Source organism: Scardinius erythrophthalmus (genome assembly GCF_964197995.2).
Source record: "Scardinius erythrophthalmus genome assembly, chromosome: 9".
In the NCBI taxonomy this organism is placed as follows: domain Eukaryota; kingdom Metazoa; phylum Chordata; class Actinopteri; order Cypriniformes; family Leuciscidae; genus Scardinius; species Scardinius erythrophthalmus.
In genome coordinates, this window is record NC_138229.1 from 27,377,239 (window position 1) to 27,399,155 (window position 21,917).

General features: G+C 37.6%; 1 protein-coding gene across 1 annotated transcript in view; it reads right to left on the reverse strand.

Annotated features, from left to right (window-relative positions):
• The window catches only part of slc44a5a (solute carrier family 44 member 5a), a gene marked incomplete at its 5' end in the record, with an annotated part of 31,181 nt that extends 16,970 nt beyond the window's left edge, over positions 1-14,211 (reverse strand). Inside the window, 5 exons of the mRNA XM_081373796.1 lie at positions 1,175-1,303; positions 1,401-1,485; positions 2,274-2,358; positions 7,442-7,515; positions 14,177-14,211. Of these exons, the coding sequence (XP_081229922.1) occupies positions 1,175-1,303; positions 1,401-1,485; positions 2,274-2,358; positions 7,442-7,515; positions 14,177-14,211 (408 nt within the window). The remainder of the gene's footprint in view (positions 1-1,174; positions 1,304-1,400; positions 1,486-2,273; positions 2,359-7,441; positions 7,516-14,176) is intronic.
• Positions 14,212-21,917: the final 7,706 nt, after the last annotated feature.

A 21,917-nucleotide genomic window follows, 5' to 3' on the forward strand; every position in this document is an offset into this window, starting at 1 on the left:
GTGAAGCGGTCATAGGCGTGTTTTATTCACGATAAAACACGGCTGTGACCGCTTCACCCAACGGTTCGCTCCGCTTCGCGTCTATTGCGTCGATTCTATTGACCAATCAGAATCAAGGATTGGAACTAACCGTTTTATAACTGGAAATATATACATTATTGTTTAAAAGTTTAAGTAATACATTAAAGAAATACATACTTTAATTCAGCAAGAATGCACTAAATTGATCCAAACAGTAAAGACTTTTATAATGTCACAATGGTTTAAAATAAATGCCGTTCTTTTTACCTTCTATTCATCAAAGAATCCTGAAAAAGTTTCTATACAAATATTAAGCAGCACAATAGAAACATCAATAGAAAATATTTCTAAGATACTTCTAGAAATGAAAAAAGACATCTTTTGACACAGAATACACACAGCTATAAAATGAACATGAATAATATAGATCAGAGAAATCAGTTTGGGAGGGATTTGATGAACAGTTTTCAAGTTCATATTAAAACTAGGGCTGTCAAAAGATTAATCACAATTAATCGCATCCAAAATAAAAGTTTGTGTTTACATAATATATGTGTGTGTACTCTGTATAATTATTTTGTATATATAAATACACACACATGCATGTATATATTTAAGAAATATTTGCATACATATCCTGTATATATTTATATATAATTTATATTATATATAAATATAATCTTTTTATATATAAATTACACATTTTTCTTAAATATATACAAGCATGTGTGTATTTATATATACAAATTTAATTATACACAGTACACACACATATATTATTTAAACACAAACTTTTATTTTGGATGCGATTAATCGCGATTAATCTTTTGACAGCCCTAATTAAAACATCCAACTTTTGCAGACTTTGGTCTCTTCTCAAATGCAAGTACAGTCTGGGACATGTACTGCAGCGGAGATCTCTTCTCAAAGGTCTCTATTAGCTCAATTTGATACACTATAAAATTTCTTGAAAGTTTTATAGCCTTTTAAATTTGTCACAGCGTCTTCTGAAAACACACAGAAGGGATAGATAGCTATTAAACAGTTAACATCAACAGAATTTTATTGAGCTCTTTTTCAGTTTGTTAAATCGAATTAGCATTGTGCATTTATTGAGTTCATAGCAACTCTTCAGCATGTCCGTGTGATTTACCTTTTTGGGGTTATTGAAGCCTGGCTTGCAGAACTGTTTATAATAATCCCAGTGGCTCTTGTTGAATCTATAATGGAGCTGCATATCTGTGTACGTTGCAAATCGATCTGGGCACTTGGAAACACACATCTAGAAACAGTTTAGGTTATTTAGACAAAATAAATCAGTTCAGCGGGGGCAAAATTAGCAATATAATGACAGTATTAGTGATGAACAAGTGTATTACCTGAGTAGTAGGGCACTGGAGGTTTATCAGGACAGCAGGACTGGCACATTTCAGTATGTTGAAGTAGAATAATATGGCTTTCTTTCTACGAAGGAAAATGAATTATAGTGTGAAAATGGCAGTATTTTGCCAGTAGGTGTCAGTGGAGCTATTCGGCTGTGTCTATGGGGGTGAAATCAATGTTTTAAGCAGCTTTCCACTCCAAACATTCAGTTGCAGTGCTTATCACACGGTAATAAAACTCCTCTCAGTGTTGCTTTGTAAATCTCAACATATAACCCTGATTCAACACTAAATAATCAGTGTCCTCCAGCCTAATGAATAAATGAAATGCTGAGATAATTCTTTTGATATACAGATAACAACTCAGTATCCAATCATTTTGTCTGGGCAAGGAAAAGTATTAAGGGCTTGTGTCAGATTCCCACTATACCCATAATCCCATAAGCCACTGAGGGCATCACATCTCCTAATTATGAACTGCACAGATCCAAATGCTTCCAATCCACCGCCGAGTAAACATCTCTCACACTACGGCTGTACATAACAAACACTCTTATCAGCGAGTCCCAGCTCCTCTAATGAGCATTTCTTTATTTTCCCCAAGGTTATGTGCTGCCAATCAACACAAAACATCACAAAAGGGAATTCGGCACAAAAGCATGTGATGTAAATTTTAGAAGGCTTAAGGATTAATGTTGTGCTTTTGGGCATAATAAATAAATACATGAATGGAAATGGAAGGTACAGTTATGTGTAATAATCAGAATATTCTAATTACATGGTTGGTGAAACATGTTTTAATTGGATGGGGTGTATTTTGGCCCCTCCCACCCAAGCTTATGATTGGCTGGTGGTGTTTCTGGCACTTACGCATTTGGTGTGCCCTTCTGTCCACAGAACTGACCCGCGCTGTCCGTTGGGTAAATGACTTTCCTTGGGTCCCCATGAATCCATGCTACAACAAAGAGGAGACATAATTAAATGAATTAATTAAAGAGGAAAAAAAATCCCAAATGATCTTTACAGGGATCATAGAGTATAATGAAATATTGAATTTTCACCAGGGAAATAAAAGCCCCAAAACAGCTCAAATGCCCCTCTCAGCCCTTGCGGTCATTCTCTAAGTTACTTTTTCAACAATCAACTCACACACACAATTTTTTTACATTTTCTTTTATTATAAAATGTTCATTCAGAGACATCTGTTGAAGTAATGGCCATCCACATTCTACAGGCTGCTATATAAGGTACTAAAGATGCTATTTCTCTGCTCACAAGGCAAAATGATTTCTGTCATCTGAAAATTGTTCTGAATGAAACTGAAAAACAACTTAAAAACTCTGCATGCTACAGCTCCATGAGAAGTAACCTGCTGAGCAAAGGCTATTAGAGCTGTATTTCACAGAGCTGTGAAATGAGATTCACACCACAATGCCTCGCTTTAATGCTAGAATTAAGCTGCTGTGACAACTTTGACCTTAAAAAAGTGCCAGTACATGCATGCAAAAAATACGAGCAGCAAAGTTTTGCAAAAAATACGTCACGCAAAATGAATATTTCAAAGTGAAGCTCTTTATACGCCAATATACATTAAGATGCAGTAACCACAATGAGCAACATCGGTTTCTGCACTCATAGACTATAGCAGTCACGAGACACTGTGTCTAGAGGATGATGTCATAGGTGATTTCATCTTTTGCCAGTAGCAGAGGGAGATTTGAGTGGTCTTTTTTTGGGAGGGGGAGGGCAGCTCTTATAGGGGTGACATCATTCTTCTGCCAGGGGCAATATGAAGTCATAGCATTATTGCTTCCCATTAGTGTCTGCACAGACCCCGCAAAATGAGGCTAAACCACTGTGCTATGCTGTTCATGGAGGGATCATCTGAGTGATGGAGAACTTTGCAGATTGTGAGTCAGGATGTAAGGCATTCACATTCAATGCAGGTGCGGCTTGGCTTGTCTACTGTGGCATTGTTCATAGCCGTGTTTGGAGAAACAGTGAAAACTCACGCCACTGTACTTATCTCATATCTGGTGGAGCCTAAAATCGCTCTTTAAAAAACACACAGAAAAAAACCACACAAATCAAAACATATTCAGAAGACAAAAAAAAAAAAAAAAAAAAAGAAACACAAAAAAAACAAACAGAAAAAAACAAACAACTAAACAATAACTGCTGATTATCGCCAAGTAAACTCGCAATTGTGAGATAAAAAGTCACATTTATCTTTTAAAAGGTTTTATTCTGTGGCGGAAACAAGCTTCCATTGGTGGAGCCTAAAATGTATCTCTCAAAAAATAAAAACACAAAACAAAGCCAGAAGAAAACACAGAAAAACACAAATCAAACCAAATTCAGAACACAAAAACAAAAGAAAACAAAAATTAACAAAAGAAAACAACAACAAAAGAAGCACAAAAGCAAAACAAAAACAAAAACAAAAGAAACACAAAAGCAAAAAAAAACAACAACAAAAGAAACAAAAAACACAAATCAAACCAAATTCAGAACACAAAAACAAAAGAAAACAAAAATTAACAAAAGAAAACAACAACAAAAGAAGCACAAAAGCAAAACAAAAACAACAACAAAAGAAACACAAAAAAACACAAATCAAACCAAATTCAGAATGCAAAAACAAAAGAAAACAAAAATCAACAAAAGAAACACAAAAGCAAAACAAAAACAACAACAAAAGAAACACACAAAAAAAAACAGAACAAAACAAACTACTAAACAATAACTCCTGACCATTGCTCCATTTGTGATTTTTGACTTGTTTAATAAAGTTTTATTAGTGATCTCAAACTTTTCATATTGTCACAAACTGCTCCGAGACAAGAAGGTTGAGGATCCAAATGCAGTTATATTGAAATGGTAATCCACAAGGCAAAAACAGGTAAGAGGTCAAAAACCAGGAACTTGGAAAACAGTGGAAAAGCTCAGAAATGCAGTGTTAAGGCCCTTTCACACTGGACGCGATTTTGACGCACGAATAATTCGCGCGATGGGTTTATTTTTTGATCAGCTGTTTGTGTAATGAGCGCTTCCACACCGAACGCGAATGTGCTGAGGCGAAAAAACGACTTTTATTTTTTTCGCTTCGATGTCGATTTTTTTTTTACTTTTGCGGCGACAGAATAGGCTTCAGCCAATTCACATACTACAAGGACAACGATTTGAAAGACAATGTGTGGCGTAGCATTGCCAACCAACCGGTTATCACGACTGTGAGTGTGTTGTGTGATAGTCCTGTGCTGTGTAGGCTAGCAGGCCAAACTACATTTGGGATAGAAAGCTAACACTATTATCGTCAAAGATAGAGACAGAGACCGTGTTTACCTTGAACACGTAACAAAATGCAGTGAGACTATTTAGGGCTGCTTTTAGTAGGCTATACTATACATTCTTTGTGTGATATTTCTAGTCGAATGATTTTTAACTTACTTCGTGTGTTACATGTAATGTGTAGTTACATTACAAAACGCACTGTTGAAGACGCAAAAAAAAACTGCACATAAGCATACTCCCCTTCAGACTTTCTGTTCTTTAAGATTGGGTGCACCCAAAACCTTCTTTTCTGTCTTTTAAATAAAATGAAAAGCTCGTCTTCACTGGATGCTATGACTATGACTGGATGATGATGATGATGATGATGATGATGTGTCCATGTTTTCTCAGCTGTCAGCGCGATTCGCGCGAAAGTTTTGGAATGTTGAAGCTCTCTGAACGTCACAGACGTCGCAAATTCGCGTCGCGGCTGATGTGAATGGTTTTGATGCGAACTATTCGCACACGAACTATTCGCTTTTTCGTTTCGCTTTTTCGTTACGCATCCGGTGTGAAAGGGCCTTTACACGTACAACTAACAAGACTTTGCAGAGACTAACAGTGAGCTAAACAGGATAATGAGACACAGGTGAATGTGATAATGGATGATATTCTGGGCAAAGGATTATGGGGAATGGAGTATGTGGATGTGTGGTGATTGTCCGGGTTGGAGTGCCCTCTGATGGTTATCCCGGGCACTCTCACTGGTGATCGTTACACATATCCTAAAATGTATCTCTCAAAAAACAAACATAAAAACAAAACTAGTTTCAACTAGTTGTATTGTATACAATATAAAAAACGTTGTCAGCCGTATCACAGTCAAACAAAGCTTGGAGAAACAGTATGGCCTCATTTAAAAGTCTTGCCACTGTACTTATCTCATCTCTGGTGGAGCTGCGCCCTACATCTACAGCAACCCTTCAAAGTGACTCATTTCCTCTTCCAGCGGGAACATCACGCTGTGAAACTAGCGGGCATCTATGTATGAGGGGTTTTCAAACAAGGGCTCTCCGTGCCCCTGCCTCGCTTATCAATTATGCACCTGAAACGCGATCAGAATTTGCTGTGAGGGCATGTGTGTGTCAGCGTGGCCATCAGCACCAAGGCCTGGATGTCCAGTACAATAATGTGCTTGATATCAGCAAATCTCCAAGGATGATCCCACACCGTGCTAATGTGAATGAAGATCAAAATCATTCGATGTGACGAAATTCTGGCATTTCCGAATTCAGACCCAAGGTATTTTTGTCCTTGAAATAAACAGTATCTAGAACAAAGCCATCCCTGTGGCAATTCTTCTTGCATCAGCTTCTCCACAGTAAGAAGAGCATAGAGTAGTATTAGCATTAGCGTTAACTTTAGCCACGCTTTGAAGTGGAGGGAAAACTGTGGAGGAGCTCCTGGTGGAGTTGAACATCATAAAATATTCATGTATGATCTTACATCAGAGGAGCTGACAAGGAATGCACAGACTTTGCTCTTCATTCTCAAAAAAATATTCCTCAGTAAGAGAGACGCTCTCTCTCTCTCCTTCTCTTTCTATCTCTTTTTCAGTCTTTTATGTACCGAACACCCACTTTGGCATCCTTATATGTTGGATGTTGATTCATCTGCAGTCTATTGGGTTCTTGTTAAAGCTTGTTTTTCTCTTGAGAACCAGTGGTTCAGAATTAGAGGAAGGCGCCTCATCTGATCAAAGGTTCTCGTGTTTGTTTCTGGCCCTGCAGATCAGTATTTTAATCACTGGATAAGAGAAAGTCATTAAAACCATCACACTGACTGTATAGAGCAGCTCTACCTTCATTAAGATTTGGGGAGATAGATACTAACTAGTAACATAAATGACCAAAACAATGTAGCTTTTCAAGTAACAAGCAGTTTCTTTCCCATAAGAAGTGGTGTGGCATGACCTTTACAACCATTACATGGGAAATGCCACACTGTGATTTTTTTATTTATTTCACATTGTGAAATATTTATAGCCAGGTGAGGGAATAACAAATCATGCTCTCTCAAATGTAGTGTTGGGAAGTCAAAAAGGACAACAGAACAAAACAGAAAAACTGTTCATCAAGTGACTTGCTTCTATAACTAGTTTAATTAGTTGTATTTAGTATTAACTATTACATATCTAAAATTCAAATTTTTGTGCTGAATAAACACGGCTCTGTTTCCAATTAATACTTTATTTATCAGTTATAACTTATTTTTATACTTTATACTTACAGTTATACTTTATTTATTCATTTACTGTAACTACAAGTTAAAAAGGTAGTTAGACTGTCATTTATATAATGAGCAACAACAATTTCAAAGTAGCTTCCTAAACATACATAATCTGAAAAAAAAAACACGTATTCATGTAGCCCTTCGTAAACTTGTAACTAACATTTACAACACAACTGCACAGTTTTTTTTTTTTTAACAAAACAAGATCAGCTGCCATCAATCAATAATGATTAATTATTCAACCTGTGTCACAGGAAATAAGCCCTTATTGGCATTCAGTCATAGATGCTAAATAAGCTTACAACATAAAAAGAAATCTTTATCGATTGTCTATTTTTTAAATAATCATTATATATTGCACCTGTTATCATGGAACATTTATTTGCTTACATGGTGGGTCTGTTATGATACTCTGTTTATCTCACAAAATAAAAGATTACAGTAAGTTCCTACAAAGCAGATGCAGCACTTACCCACAGTGCCCAGTGCAATGTAGCCGAGGATGACAATGACGAAGAGCACACAGCACAGCACATCTGTGCAGCCTCTGGAAGAGAAAAGACAATAAAATGCAGTCTCATCTCATTAAATGATCTTATGTCGTATTTCCCATAAACTTGTGAATGAAATGCTATCGCAAAGATTAATCTTACATAGTCAATTTAATGAAAACCTGAATGAAAAACTTTGCCTGTTGCACAATACAAGGCACTTTACATGAATATTGAGCAAATTCACATATTACCTTTCTTGCAGTGTGTAATATAGCTGTCTGTGAATGTAAAAGGTCTGCAAAGTTTCAAAGATGTGCATGACAAATAAAGTTATTGTCTCCCAAAGAAAGAACAGATTATGAACCGCCAGAAACGAGTCGTCAGTAATTCCAGTCTTAGGCCCAATCCTACCAGAACCTACCTAGGTTTGTAACAAATTTGCACAATGCCAGCCTATTGGCTGCCAGAAAACAACATCTACTTTGACCGGCCCTCAAACACTAGTTGTAGCTGAGACTGGATGAGTTTGGTTTGTGTATTTGACATGTCGAGAAGACGCTGTTTTCTGCGCTGCGAAAGCAATTTCACTTTGCATGCACTTCAAAAGGATGAGGACTCATGGTGCCTTCACGTGCTATGGTAATTATGGTAAATACCAAAAGCCGACATGGAAAATGCACATGAACACCCCCTCGTGTGGTATTTTCCACTGGGCAACTCATAGAATATTTTGATGCACGAGTTGCCGAGATGAGATAACCTTTGACCTTTTCAAAATGGCGGAGAGCAACGCAAGAGTCGTGAATACTGTTAGCGGATAGTTTTTGTAGCCTATACAATGTTGTGTCATTAACGATTGTAATATAATGCGTTAACACTCAATTTTCAACTTAGCCGCAATTTCCTTGGTTCATATGTAATCATCTTATGTCATGTATTTTTTTTAATTCTTAATTATGTTTTAATCATCAGAAAGCACCACATTTACGTTTTTTTTTTGTTTTGTTATTTTTTGTTATTTTTTGTAAAGATAAAAAAGATACTCTACTAACACAGACCTTGCGGGTACTACATTACGACAACAAAAGCACTTGAACACAACACACTGGTAAATACCAGTTCACAAGTGGAAAATATCATCTTTTCCATAGCACGTGAAGGCAGCATTAAAATGATACAATAAAACCAATACCATTGTTATTGTTCGTATGTAAACAAAATTTTAACCTTTAAAATAGAATAATAGGGGCACTTTAATAACTTATTTCACTACAAGATTTCCCCCATTTTTATATAAAAAGTAACATTCCTCAGATTAAGACCTAACATTATTTTAACCCTTTTTCACTCAGTGAATTTTTGCTCAGAACAACAAGGAACTGACAAAGAGCTGGATGAAAAAGAATAGATGAAGACACGTTGACTGGCTGACTGGGCATTATCCCTTACATATGCAATTCCACATACTGAATATTGACCAAAACAGTCGATAGGATGTTGAGTTTAGGCACATCTTTCAAACGTGAGCTGATAACATTGAGTAGCCTACAGCAAGGTCACGTACTGCTACTGCACATCAAATACTGTAGAGATGGTGTCGTACATGCAAATCTTTGACAAGGTCGACAGTGACCTGCACAATACAGAAGAAGGGCAACTGTACAAGAACAGCGAGAGAAAGAAAGACAGAGACAATGTGCTGTGTTAATCACATCAAGTGCCTTATTACAGCTGAGATGAAATGATGCGGAGCAAAGAAATTATCCAGCCTTGAAAGTACTTTAATATGCACTATACAAATATTTAGTGTGAAATCAATAAATTCTTTCTAATGCTTACAGTTTTTTTTTACAATTACAGTGGGAGCAGTGAGTTGTACCTTGACAAGATTATACACTCTAAGAAAAAAAAAGGTTTAATGGGGTTCTACATAGAACCCTAGGTTCTAAGTTTTTAAAATATTTTATTATTTCTGTCCTATAATTTCAAAATAAAAGTTAACTTATGATCGGACTAAGAGATTTGAAACATTTTCTGTTACACTGACTAAGTTAATGTAAATAAACAAGGTCCGACTTCCACCTAAGAAAACACCAATGACTATATAATGATGATGACTAAGGCAAAACTATTTGCAAAAAAAAAAACAAATTAAAAAACCACCATCAATATGACAAAATATAGCAAAATCTTTCTATTATTATTCTAAATAATACACCCCCATTACACAAGCATAAATAATTTCTTTTTTAAGACAGAAAATTAAAATTAACAAAATTTTTCAAATAAATACTAGAAATACTAGAAAAGTATCAGCCAGAGAGCACAATATAATCTCTGATTGCTTCTCTCCTGTGAATAATACCACCTCCACAGCTTTGTTCTTTTAATACATTCATTCACACTGTGACCCCCACCACCCACCACCACCACCACTACAATTTAGAGATTATATATGGTCCTCAATTGTATTATTATTCTGCTCATAATCAACCATGCTTACCACTCGCTCTTTAACTGCTTGAAATTTTGGATTTACAACTTATCCAGCTTTCAAATATTCTACACAGAACTTCTAATCTTTCATTTGTCTTATTTTATTCCTCATTTGTGTGTATTGCAGAACAAACACATAAACATACTCTTAGTAAGCAAGTTGTGTCTGGATATTGCACTGAAAGATCTTCTTCAGAACTCATAAAAGTATTATTTGCTTGTCATATGCTGAAGCTGAATATGGACTTGCAGTAAGAAAATTGCACTGTTGAAAGCAGAAAGTAATTATAAATGTCTAACTCACTCGCTGGTAACAGATTACTTTGCTTGCCTCTCAAAGGGTTTGATGAAAGTGATTCTTTGGAGGAGACAGCTGTGTCTGGGCAATTACTATAAGAGCATGGCGGTTGAAAGGTGGAACTTTTTAAAAACTGGAGTTCAAGCTCTCGACACATCTCTCATTACAACACACACAAAACAATCAAGTTTTCAATTAGTACAATATGACCTTTCATAGAGAAAGATGCCACCCTCATGATCAGCGAATTTAGCGTGTTCTGAATGATGATGCATCCTAGGGAATTGTCACTTCTAGTTTTGGTTTTGTTTCATGTTCATGTTTCATGTCTTTTTTTGTGGTTTTCACAGTTATGTTATCCTGCCATGTGCTCCCCTTTGTCATGTGATACCCTTGTCCTCATGTGATCATGTAATGTGGTTCCTTGTTTAATGTGTTGTTCTCATTGGTTCATTGTTTAATCGTGTTCACAGGTGTGTCTTGTCAAGTCATTAGTCTCTGTGTATTTATTGACCTCATGTTTCCACAGTCTCTTGTCTTGTCCCCTGTACCACTGTTTGGTTCGTTTCATGTCAAGTCGAGTCTTTTTAATATATATTTGTTCTTTTTTGAAAAGGTGTAACTAATCTGAAATACTAAACCACTAACTATGATATTTCATATCCAACATAAAATAAATGAACAAAGAATTTTTTCAGATGCAATACATCTCACAAATGTATAAAAGTTTAGATTAATAATAGCAGAACCATTAAATAAATGTGCTGAGATTAGATTTATTGACATTAAAAGTCTGGACATCTTAACCCATCTTCCTTTAATTCATATATTCATAGTCATACCGTACAAAAAACCACAGAGGTTTTGTGTGGTTGGCAATGTTTGATCTAGGAGAATCAATGAATGCACCACATACAATCAAATGTATTTTCAGTGCGTTTCAGCCTGGATAGAAGTCTTGATTTAGTCTAATCACGGTCTGATTGATGATGAAACCACAGGCAGCCGGACAAAATGTCAAGGCTGTGACCCTGCCTTAAGTTTAGAATAGGGTAGTGAGGAGTAGAAATGTCCATGTCTGTCAGATAAGATCTCTTCACAGCTGATTTTCTATACTTTACCCTATTGCATATTAGCTAAACGCAAACATTAGTCAAATAAGTTTGCAGTACATAACAGTGCCCACAGAAAAAATCCTTGCGTTTAACATACCTAGCCGTAAATGAGGCCTAGCAAACGGGCTCAAATGAAGGATTTACAGAGGTACAAAGAGAAGTATTATGACCATTATTGATACAATTACCCTTTAACTTGCACCTGAGAATGATGCACGATCCAGACATTTATGAGACTATTTATAAAGGCCCACATTCTCATGCCAAGGTTACACTAAACCTGGTTTGATTGAGGTCAATCTCACCACCCTCCAAACGTAAAACCTTAAGCCCACCTCCTCTGTAAATAGACAGGGAAGGGCAGGAGAGATTTCAAACACATAAGCCGATTAGAGCTCATTATCAATAGCAGCAGGTGGGTCAGTGCTCTACTAAACACTGGAGATAGGTCTGACTGCAGAACCGCAGAACCATACGTCACAGCAGTGTGAGGATGACAGTGCCAGCCTAACAGTCTGATGCCAGAAGTGGATACCATACATATCCACCTTACATATACCATACCTAAACCTACCCATCTCCACCCCCTGACCCCTAAACCCACCCCTAAACCTACCCATCTCCACCCCCTGACCCCTAAACCCACCCCTAAACCTACCCATCTCCACCCCTTAGATGCTTTTACCCCGCCCACTTCCGGCATCAGACTGTTAGGCTGGCAGCTGCCACCTAGTAACACCTTAACAACCAGATAGCAATCCAAGCAACTACTTAGCAATGCTAGAAACCACATATTCTAAAAAACACATATTAATGTCTTAGCAATTAGCTAAAAATGTTAACAACCACCTAAAAATGTTACAAACAACCCACAACATTCTAGCAACCACCTAGTAACACCCTAGCAACCAGCTAGCAATGCTTTCTAATAAATCGCCCTAACAACCCCCCACAACACTCATACCCCTTTTCCACCAAGGCAGAGCTGGTGCTGGTTCGGAGCCAGAGCCTAGTTTCAAATCGGTTCTTTGTTTTTCCACCGCCAAAGCACCAGCTCCGAACCAGTAAAACTGGTTCTTAAGTAGCACCAAATCATTGCAGGGTTTAGAACGGAGCCAAGAAAGAACCGCTTGCGTCAGGGGCTGGGGGCGGGGTTACCGTGACCAACAAGACGAATAGAAACTTGTGACCGCCATTTTTAAAATAGCAGCTAGTCGAGCTAATAGCAGCTCGATTATAATATTCGTCTATGTAAGTTACGGCGAGCTGCACGAACGTGTTGGATTCCGATGTATTTTTGCAAACCCATGAGCATCCATAGTATTGCAACGTCCGTTATTGTTGATGGCTTGTTCGAGATGCATCGTAGCGGCAAGGACCGATCGGAGCTGCGGGAGTGTTTGGAGAGCATACGACTCCTTGTGCTTTTAGATCGCTATCGCAGTGCTTTGATGTCATGCGGCGATCGATCTGCGAGAAGCCGATGCATCTCGAACAAGCCTGCCGTGTTTGTGTTTGGCGCTACCGCACTAGCGGTTGCTGGGCAACATGAGACGTATACAGTGACGTAAGATCTGGCTCTGTTGTGGCTCTCTAGCCGGTGGAAAGGCAAACCGGTTCTTAGTAAGCTCGTCAGTCGAACCAACTCTGAACCAGCTCTGGCTCTGGCTCTGAACCAGCACCCGGTTCTTGTTGGTGGAAAAGGGGTATCAATGAGCAGTACTTTAGCAACCACCCACAACACTTTAGCAAACCAGCTAGCAATGCTAGCAACCACTCACAACACCACAGAAAGCAGTTGGCAATGTGAGATGGTCCTCAATGCAGTACAAAAGATCCGGGGGGAGGAGTCGGATCCAGATCCAACTCCTCCCACCTTACATACCTAAACCTACCCAACTCCACCCCCTGATCCCTAGACCCACCCCTAAACCTACCAATCTCCACCCCTTATATGAGATCTGACTCCTCCCCCCGGATCTTTTGTACTGCATTGAGGTGCTACTGGGCAATGTGCTACCAACCACCCACATGAAAGCAATTAGTAAAAAATCACTAACCAATCACAAGAAGCACTACAACCACCCACAACACCATAGCATCCAGCTACATTAGCAATGCCCAAGCAACCAGATAGCAATGCTAGCAACCACCCGTAACACCCTAGAACCAGCTATCAGTACCCAGCAATACTTTAAAGGCAAAGTTGTTGGAAGAAGTCAGAAGCGCAGGCAGTTTTCATGTGAAAGTCACTGATATGGCAGTCACAGACAACTGGCCAGGTAAACAAATAAAAGCGCCTTTCAACCCGTCTCGTCTGATGTTAGGCTTGTGATAACTTCACAGTGATTTTCTCAATCTCAGAATTATCAATCGATTGGCCAGTGCTAATGTGCTTTAGAGATCTCAAGGATGAACAAAGAAAGAGCAGAGAGCTGAATCAGCAGGCCAGAGGTGCCTGAGAACCAGCGTGAGGAACTGCTGTTGCAAACACATCTCTCTCTCGCTAAATAATTGAACTGTTTTTTTTCTCTGTCTCTTCCTGTTTTTCTTTTTTTTTTTTTTGCCTTTTTGACCTTTTTCGCTGTTCACACCTGCTTTTTTCGGAAAGTATCTCAGCTCTAATGACTACAACAAGCAGCTGAACTGACTATGAACTTCAGATTTTTTTCCCAACTCTCCTACACAGATTGAGTGACTTTTATTGTAATACATTTCTTGTCAAATATTTGCAGTATTTTAATCTCTGTGCTGCCAGTGTCTTGATTATCCTCATGCTCTCATGCTCCTCCAGCACAACCTCACCTGCTGTCCTGCCGGAAGACACTCTCATGTCTCATCTCTTCTCAGAGACGTTTCTAAAGAGGTTCGCCCATCAGCTCATATGCCCTGTGGATTTCACCCTCAGACGCGCCATCACTGGAACTGAGAAAAATGGCTTACAACTTTTCTGATTCAATTTTGATTCGACTTGAGATCAATTTTAATACCTCGTTTTCTCTGAATTCTGAGCAATAGGTTGCCGAATGTGTCGAATGAAATCTGTCACAGGACGAATCATAGTCTAAGACCGTGTCTAAACCAGACATGATGTGATACAGCAAAGAGTGGTAAATACATCTTCCATGTTAAAAGAGTTTTGTTCCAATCAACCATTTTGCCGGTCACTTTGTTTCCATTTCTGCCTTTTCAATGGTTTGGTTAATAGGAGTGTAGGATCAGGATATACAGTTTACAGTACAGTTTTTATTCATTAAAGGAACAGTAAACCCAATGCCAAGTTACATACACTGTTATCTGTCTACTGTACATTATTACGTTTTAAAGCCTGATTTAGAAAGAAATATTCCGGGTTCAATATGTTAAGTGCAAGAATTTACAGAACTTGTGGCATCATGTTGATCACATTAAAAAAAGGCTTTACTATAGAAGTGAACGGGACTTAATCGTAACCATTAAAATACTCAACAGTAAAGCCACAATACAAACAAAAAGCTTGATTTCAGTGTGGAAAAAAAAAGTGCTAACTTTTTATTTGTCAATTATATCCAATTTTACAACTTCATTGCCGACAACAAACCCTAAAATGACCGTAAAAATGATTTAAACGACTCAAATAATACATCCTTTTAACATAATTAATGCAAATGCTTTTCATAAAATTATAAGCTTCACATTTCTGTTGTTAAATCCTCCAAATATTGGTGGCATTGAATTTCATTGCAAGTGAAACCTCCATTTTTGCTACATACCGTACAAGTCAAAATTACTTTTTGCAGTAATAAACATTACGCCACAAATGCTGTCAAATTAGCTTAACTTGTAGTGAGCCTGGAATATTCCTTTAAAGCATGTGAAACCCTGTAGCATGAAAGCTGTTTTAGTACAGATTTACAGTTTTGGGCATCATATTAGTTACATACCATAACATAAAACAAATTATTGCGTATCAGCATCTGCTATATTGTGCACGCCTAAAAAAAGACTCTTCTCAAGCTTCCATCAAATCTCAAAAGAACCGATCACTAATTCAGATCAGAAGCCAACAGAGGCTAGATGCTAGATGACTGCCGTTGCTCTTGACAGAGGCTGTACTTTAGCTTTCTGCAGATTTCTGACACAAAATGATGACACAAGGAGTAACTTCACACATCAAAAGATTGATGGTTCAGTAATATCCCCCAGTCGCTCTATTAGATTGTACTTCCAAGAACAGCAAGAGAACAGATCGCAGACTCCGTAAAATCAAATTCAACTCGCTTAATTGAATTTACTAACTGCTGCCTTTAAATTTTAAATAAAATTCAAAGATACAATCTGTACCTTTCAGACTGATTCGTATTTATTTTCTGATCAGATGAAACTCTAAAACTGAAAAGCTAAATGTATTCAAGGGATCAGAATAGTTTGCTGGGGGTATTTACAATTGCATGACGCAATGTTTTGCATAGACACACCATGTTTTGTGGTCAAGTGTAGGCTAAATGAAATGTGCTTATCCAATCAGGCAGCCATACAAATAAGATTAAAAAGTTTGTCAGGAAAAAACTTTAATATTGGCTTGAGAGAGCCTGGCCAATTGTTTTAAAAGCTTTAAGTTTGAAGGTTTTAAATCCATGCAATCTGTCAAAGAATACCCAATCATTCTGTTAGGCATAGCTAGCATGCTGCTTAATATGATTCTAGCATGTTTTAACATTTTCTTAGCATGTTTCTAAATGCTGGCATGTTTTAGCACATTGCTAAGATGTTTTGGCAAGTTACTAACGTTGCTTGCATGTTTTAACGCATTTCTAACCTGTTTTAACATTTTGTTAGGCTTTGCTTGCATATTTTGTATGGAATGAAGCTAGCATTTAGTACATTGCTAGCATGTTACTAGGTGTTGTTGACATGTTTAAGCTAGTTGCTAGGCTTAGATAGATAGATAGATAGATAGATAGATAGATAGATAGATAGATAGATAGATAGATAGATAGATAGATAGATAGATAGATAGATAGATAGATAGATAGATAGATAGATAGATAGATAGATAGATAGATAGATAGATAGATAGATAGATAGATAGATAGAAATCTGAAACCAAAATCTGAACAAGGATGTTACATAAACATTAAATTCATATGTGCCTTGTTGTCTTTCTGCCTCATACTGCCAGCAAAGACAGGATTTCCCAGCTTTTGGACACATCCATTGGTAAGTGTGTGTAAGCTGACCTGTGAATAGCAGCTCTATATATCACCGCTGTGTGTGTGTGAGTCCTTTGAGGGAAGGAAGATTGACTGTGCTGACAGGCAGCAGAGTACTCTGACTGGCTCCAGTCGAGTACATGTGTTTCTCCCTGAATGAGACAGCTGCCCATGTGCAAGGGCTATTATACTCATGTAATGATGTGGTGTTACACAAAGGATTCAAAGGTCTGGAGATTTACTGCACAGTCACTAATCGCTGGGCTAGCTTGACAAAGCTTAAGAAGTCGGAGTAGGTAGATAGAGGAGTAGCACAGGACATAAATAATGAGACTTTCTAATTCAAGGACATTTCACTTAAAATAATGACTGGAATGGAACTCATATGGGGTTAGAATTGTTGCATTATTCCAAATAAATAGATTAATATTCACAAATAAATGTAAAGAGATTCACAAAAAATGATCAAATTCACAAATAAATAGATTAAGATCCACAAATAAATGTAAAGAGTTTCACAAACATTTATAAAATTCACAAATAAATAAAATGAGATTTGCAAATAACAAAATTTTACAAACACAACTCTGTCTGGCAGAGTTTATTTGTGAACTGCTTTCTGTACATTTGTAAATCGCTGCACACATTTGTGAATAGCTTCTTGTGCATTTGTAAATCCCCTCACACATCTGTGGATTTTGAAACACTTCTAGCGTCGATGTGCAGACAAATCCACAAATTAAGTGGACTCCACCCACCGTTTACTCAAGCCAATCAGATAATGGTCACATTGAGCTGGCCAATCGTAGCACGTTCTCGCTACAACCAATCACGTCTGGCTTTACACTCAGGGCGATCTTGCTCTGAAATAACGTTGCTCATTCATCTGCATTTGCTCAAATAGAGGAAGTGTACGCGTAAGGCCCATAAAATTTGCAACAGCAAAAGATGTTTCAAATTTGGATTTTGTTAGAATTAGACTGTGTGTCAAGCCAAGCCACAATTTTTATGAGCCTTGGAAAAAGCCAGAGAAACAGCGCTTTACATCTCTGTTAAGGGAACAACTCGTTACGAAAGTGTCACGTTATTCAAGATAGAACAGGAAAGCATAGCTGACAAATGAATAACTGGGTTTAACCTCGTGATAAATACATGAGTTTGTGTAATAGGTGAAATTACTGTCACACAACAGCCAACAGCTTTTCCCACTTCTTCAGTCAAGGAGTTTTAATGTCGCATATGATCAGCTCTGTGGATCTAACAATCTAAAGTGCATTATAATTAGTATTTTAAATATTAAATACCTGTATTACGATTGCCTTTGTTTGTCGAGAAGATATTTGTAGAGAAGATATAGGTTAGGTGGGTTCTTTTTAAACGTGCGACAGGTTGTTGCATTCCAAGAGATATCATGCATTTAAAAGTGAAATATGCCCGGCAGACAAGCGATATGCATTTACTGATCAGTTAAAACACTTGATCAAACAAATAATATTTCATATGAATCAGACATAATAGTTTTTTATGGTAAAAGTAACTTACAGCATCTAAAGTAGGCTAAATGCATAGAAGCATTTTTCAGCATTGCAAGATCTTTATTTGCAGCATCCAACCCCAGTACACGCTGATGCTGAGGCCCGTACTGTTGCATTACAACGCGGGTGGTCATTTGGGCTCATATTTGGTATTCTACATTACATTTATTTATGTCCTATTTGTCACCGCAATTGTGCTTTAAAAGGCAAAATCATATGTTCTGTAATTTCTTACATCGTGTCTACCCCGTGTGAGGCTATCTACACTGGGCAAAGTGAATGTGCAAATCATTTGTCCTCGTGTAATTGTGTGTAGTAGTAGCCGCTACTTCAGAAGAAGAACGGGCATCTGTTTACTGTCAGTGTAGACAGTATCACAAAATATGAATTTTCAAGTAGCCAGCAGCTAGCACTAGTCAATATAAGTATGATTGTGCAGACAGTTCATATCTGCAGCTAAGAAAACAGACGTCACATAGGGAAAAATGTGTTAACATTTCAAACATGCTAGTTTTACATTCTTTGAAACTGCTATGGCAGCAGTGAAAAGATTATGGGGCACTATTTGCTTTTTAACGCGCTGTGTCGCGCCTCTTGCCGGTGTAGAGAGGGTGTTACTGATTATGATGCTCGGGATCTGTGATGATCATAATTCCCTGAGTTTATCCTGATAAAAAAATATAAAGAGGCTTTAAACTCCAACAATCTTTTGAAAACAGAGTGTTTTAACCACACAAACAGTTGACTCAATTTGAACGAAGCGCCCAAAGATTATTACTGCTCCTTCCAAGGGTGCAAGTAGTTCCCGCCCCGAGTGTAAAGCCAGACGTGATTGGTTGTAGCGAGAACGTGCTACGATTGGCCAGCTCAATGTGGCCGTTATCTGATTGGCTTGAGTAAACGGTGGGTGGAGTTCACTTATTTGTGGATTTGTCTGCACATCGACGCTAGAAGTGTTTCAAAATCCACAGATGCGTGAGGGGATTTACAAATGCACAAGAAGCTATTCACAAATGTGTGCAGCGATTTACAAATGCACAGAAAGCGGTTCACAAATAAATACCAGGCAAATTTGTGTTTGTAAAATAATAAAACATTTGTAAATATTTTTTTATTTGCAAATCTCATTTTATTTATGTGTGAATTTTAATCTATTTATTTGGAATAATGCCACAATTCTAACCCCATAAACTCAAAGTCAAACATCTGACTCTAACAACACAGGCTTCAGTGAGAAGCGTCACTTGACAATTTCAAAGATGATGTCGACTGACGAGTATACCAGAAAATTAGGTTTACACAACACACTCTTTTGGCAACTCTTACGGTATTTAACATTTTGACAGATTGGTAGCTAAATTGTATCAATTCATACAATCCCATTCATGTTTTGTATTATCTGCTGACTTCAAACTGATGGTTTTGTTTAAGGGGTGGGGTTTGGGGTAGAACTTCATTCTTTTTTTAAAATAAAAATCGTAGAAATTATTTCAGAACGAATCACATCGTACAAATTTATACGAAATCTCCTCCTCATAAAACAGTTGTTTTCACATGAGACCAGGTAGTGTTTATAATGTAATATATAAGATACCTTATTTCTTGATTTTTTGCCTTAATATTTTCTTATTTTTTGTTTTTCGACGGCTGTTTTAACGTGAGCATTTTGTGTCATGACTTTTGTTTATGCCCTAATTGACAGAAAAGCACAAATTGAGTCACGCCGCCATCAAAATTTCAATTGGGATGTTCCCAACTACTGTATGTCTGGAATGCAGCAAAAGACAGAAATTAAAGACAGGTAAGCAAGATGATTGGCAAGCTATAATGAGAACAGGAACTAACAAGCATAAAAGGACATGGCCATCTGTTGCATACTCCACACAAAACTGGAAAGCACTTTCTCGGTCAGAAAAGCTCAAATATGATTTGCTGACTTCATACAACTCTGAGAGTAAAGGCACATAGGCTATTTTAGCCAGTTTGACTTCTTAACTTCTAATATGCCTGTCATCTACTTCCCATTAGCCAAGCTCACTGACCTCCTCCAGTATGAAGCCAATGGGTGAGACAAATTGAACCATCATACATGAAGAGAAAGTGCAGAATAACTGCGGCTTTGCTGTACATAGCGCGATCTATAATTACATCTCCAGCAATCAAGATCCAATCGCTCCTGTCTCCCTCTTCCCACTTCAAGGGAATCCAAGTGGGGATGGTGAGGAATTTAAAAGGCTGAAGCATTCAAACCTCTTCCAGGGAATTATTCATCCCCAATTTCTCCTCTTAAAGACTCAGAATGCAGAAAAGCAATAGACAGAGGGTAATGCCTTGTGCTTTGACTCTCTCTCTCTGTGTAATTGCTTTGCATCAAATGTGTAATCATCTCATCCAAGTATTCACATCAGAGTGCTAATGGGCTCATTGAAGCCAATCATGCCAGGAACCTTTAACAAAAGATGCCTCGATAAATGTCCTCTCAGCATCAGCCCACGAATCAGCAAAATGACCAGGGTGATCTGTTTTCTAGAGCATATAAATTCATTGTATGTTTGGATATTCAGACAGGACCTATGTATGAATCCTCTGGTCATGATCTCCACAAGGATAATGAAACCTGAATTTGCAGGGCTTGATAAACATACAAAATATTAAAGCTACACTGTGTAATTTTTTAAGTTGATTCTTAGCAAAAAACACTTTGTTCTTTCAAAATGATATGTGCTCATTAATGTGTAATTACTTCGCTTACGTAAGCGCAGAATCTGCCATTTAGAATACATACGAGCGAGTCGCTCGAATGGCGGCAGCCATTTTGCGCCTCCATCATGAAAATACATTAGCCAAAGAGGGACATACCTGGAAATTCAAGCTTCGCCTTTCACGTTTTTACACTCAGTGGCACCGTGACGAATGCGAGGGGGAGATTACTCGCGACTGCCGGCAGATTTGAAATAATACGGCCACCGTAGGAGTTAAAACGCCCTCGGAATGGGAGGGGCTAGAAAGTAATATTCAGTTGGTAGTCTTAAAAAATTTCACCGCAGATGGGAGAAAATCCTACACAGTGTAGCTTTAAGTAATATTTAAGTAAAATCTAAAATCATAAAAAGATATAAATAAATATTCATAACATTTAATACAAATACTTTTATAAAAAATAATATTACTTAATAATTAATACATATAATTTTAATAATTACATTATTTTATACATAAAATAGTATTTAATCCACAATTTACATAACATTTACATCATAGTTACTTTCATTATGCTGATATTGTCATTTTTTTCCTCTCTATCCAACCGTACACAATCAGAACAACTCTTTACGCAAGGATCCTGACGAATACTAATGATATCACATTGAAATACACTGTGCTTTGAACACACGGTCTGACTGTGATCTTCCCATATGAAAAGAGGTAATACTGTTTCTTTCTCCCTCGGCCACACTTTCAGCCACACTCGCTGCCTTCCGCTCCTCAGACAGAAACAGTTAGTGAAGTGAACGGTCTCCTCATTCTTTATTTAATGATAAATCATCACTCTATATGGGTTACTGGGCCTCCGTTTGCCGCCCGCCTGACCGCTTTTGATTGTTTCACAGCTCCTCAGATTCCACTCACTCTTACTTTACTGAGTAAATGCCATTGAATCGTGCTGTTTTCCGACAGCTTATGGCTTTTAGCCACAGATACATTAATATATTAATAAACTAAGCCCTAGACACCATTTTATCAAGCACACTGATTTACAGACCAGCTAAAAGACTATAAAGCTTCTATAGCTGTGGTGTACTGGATTTGTTCAGTTGA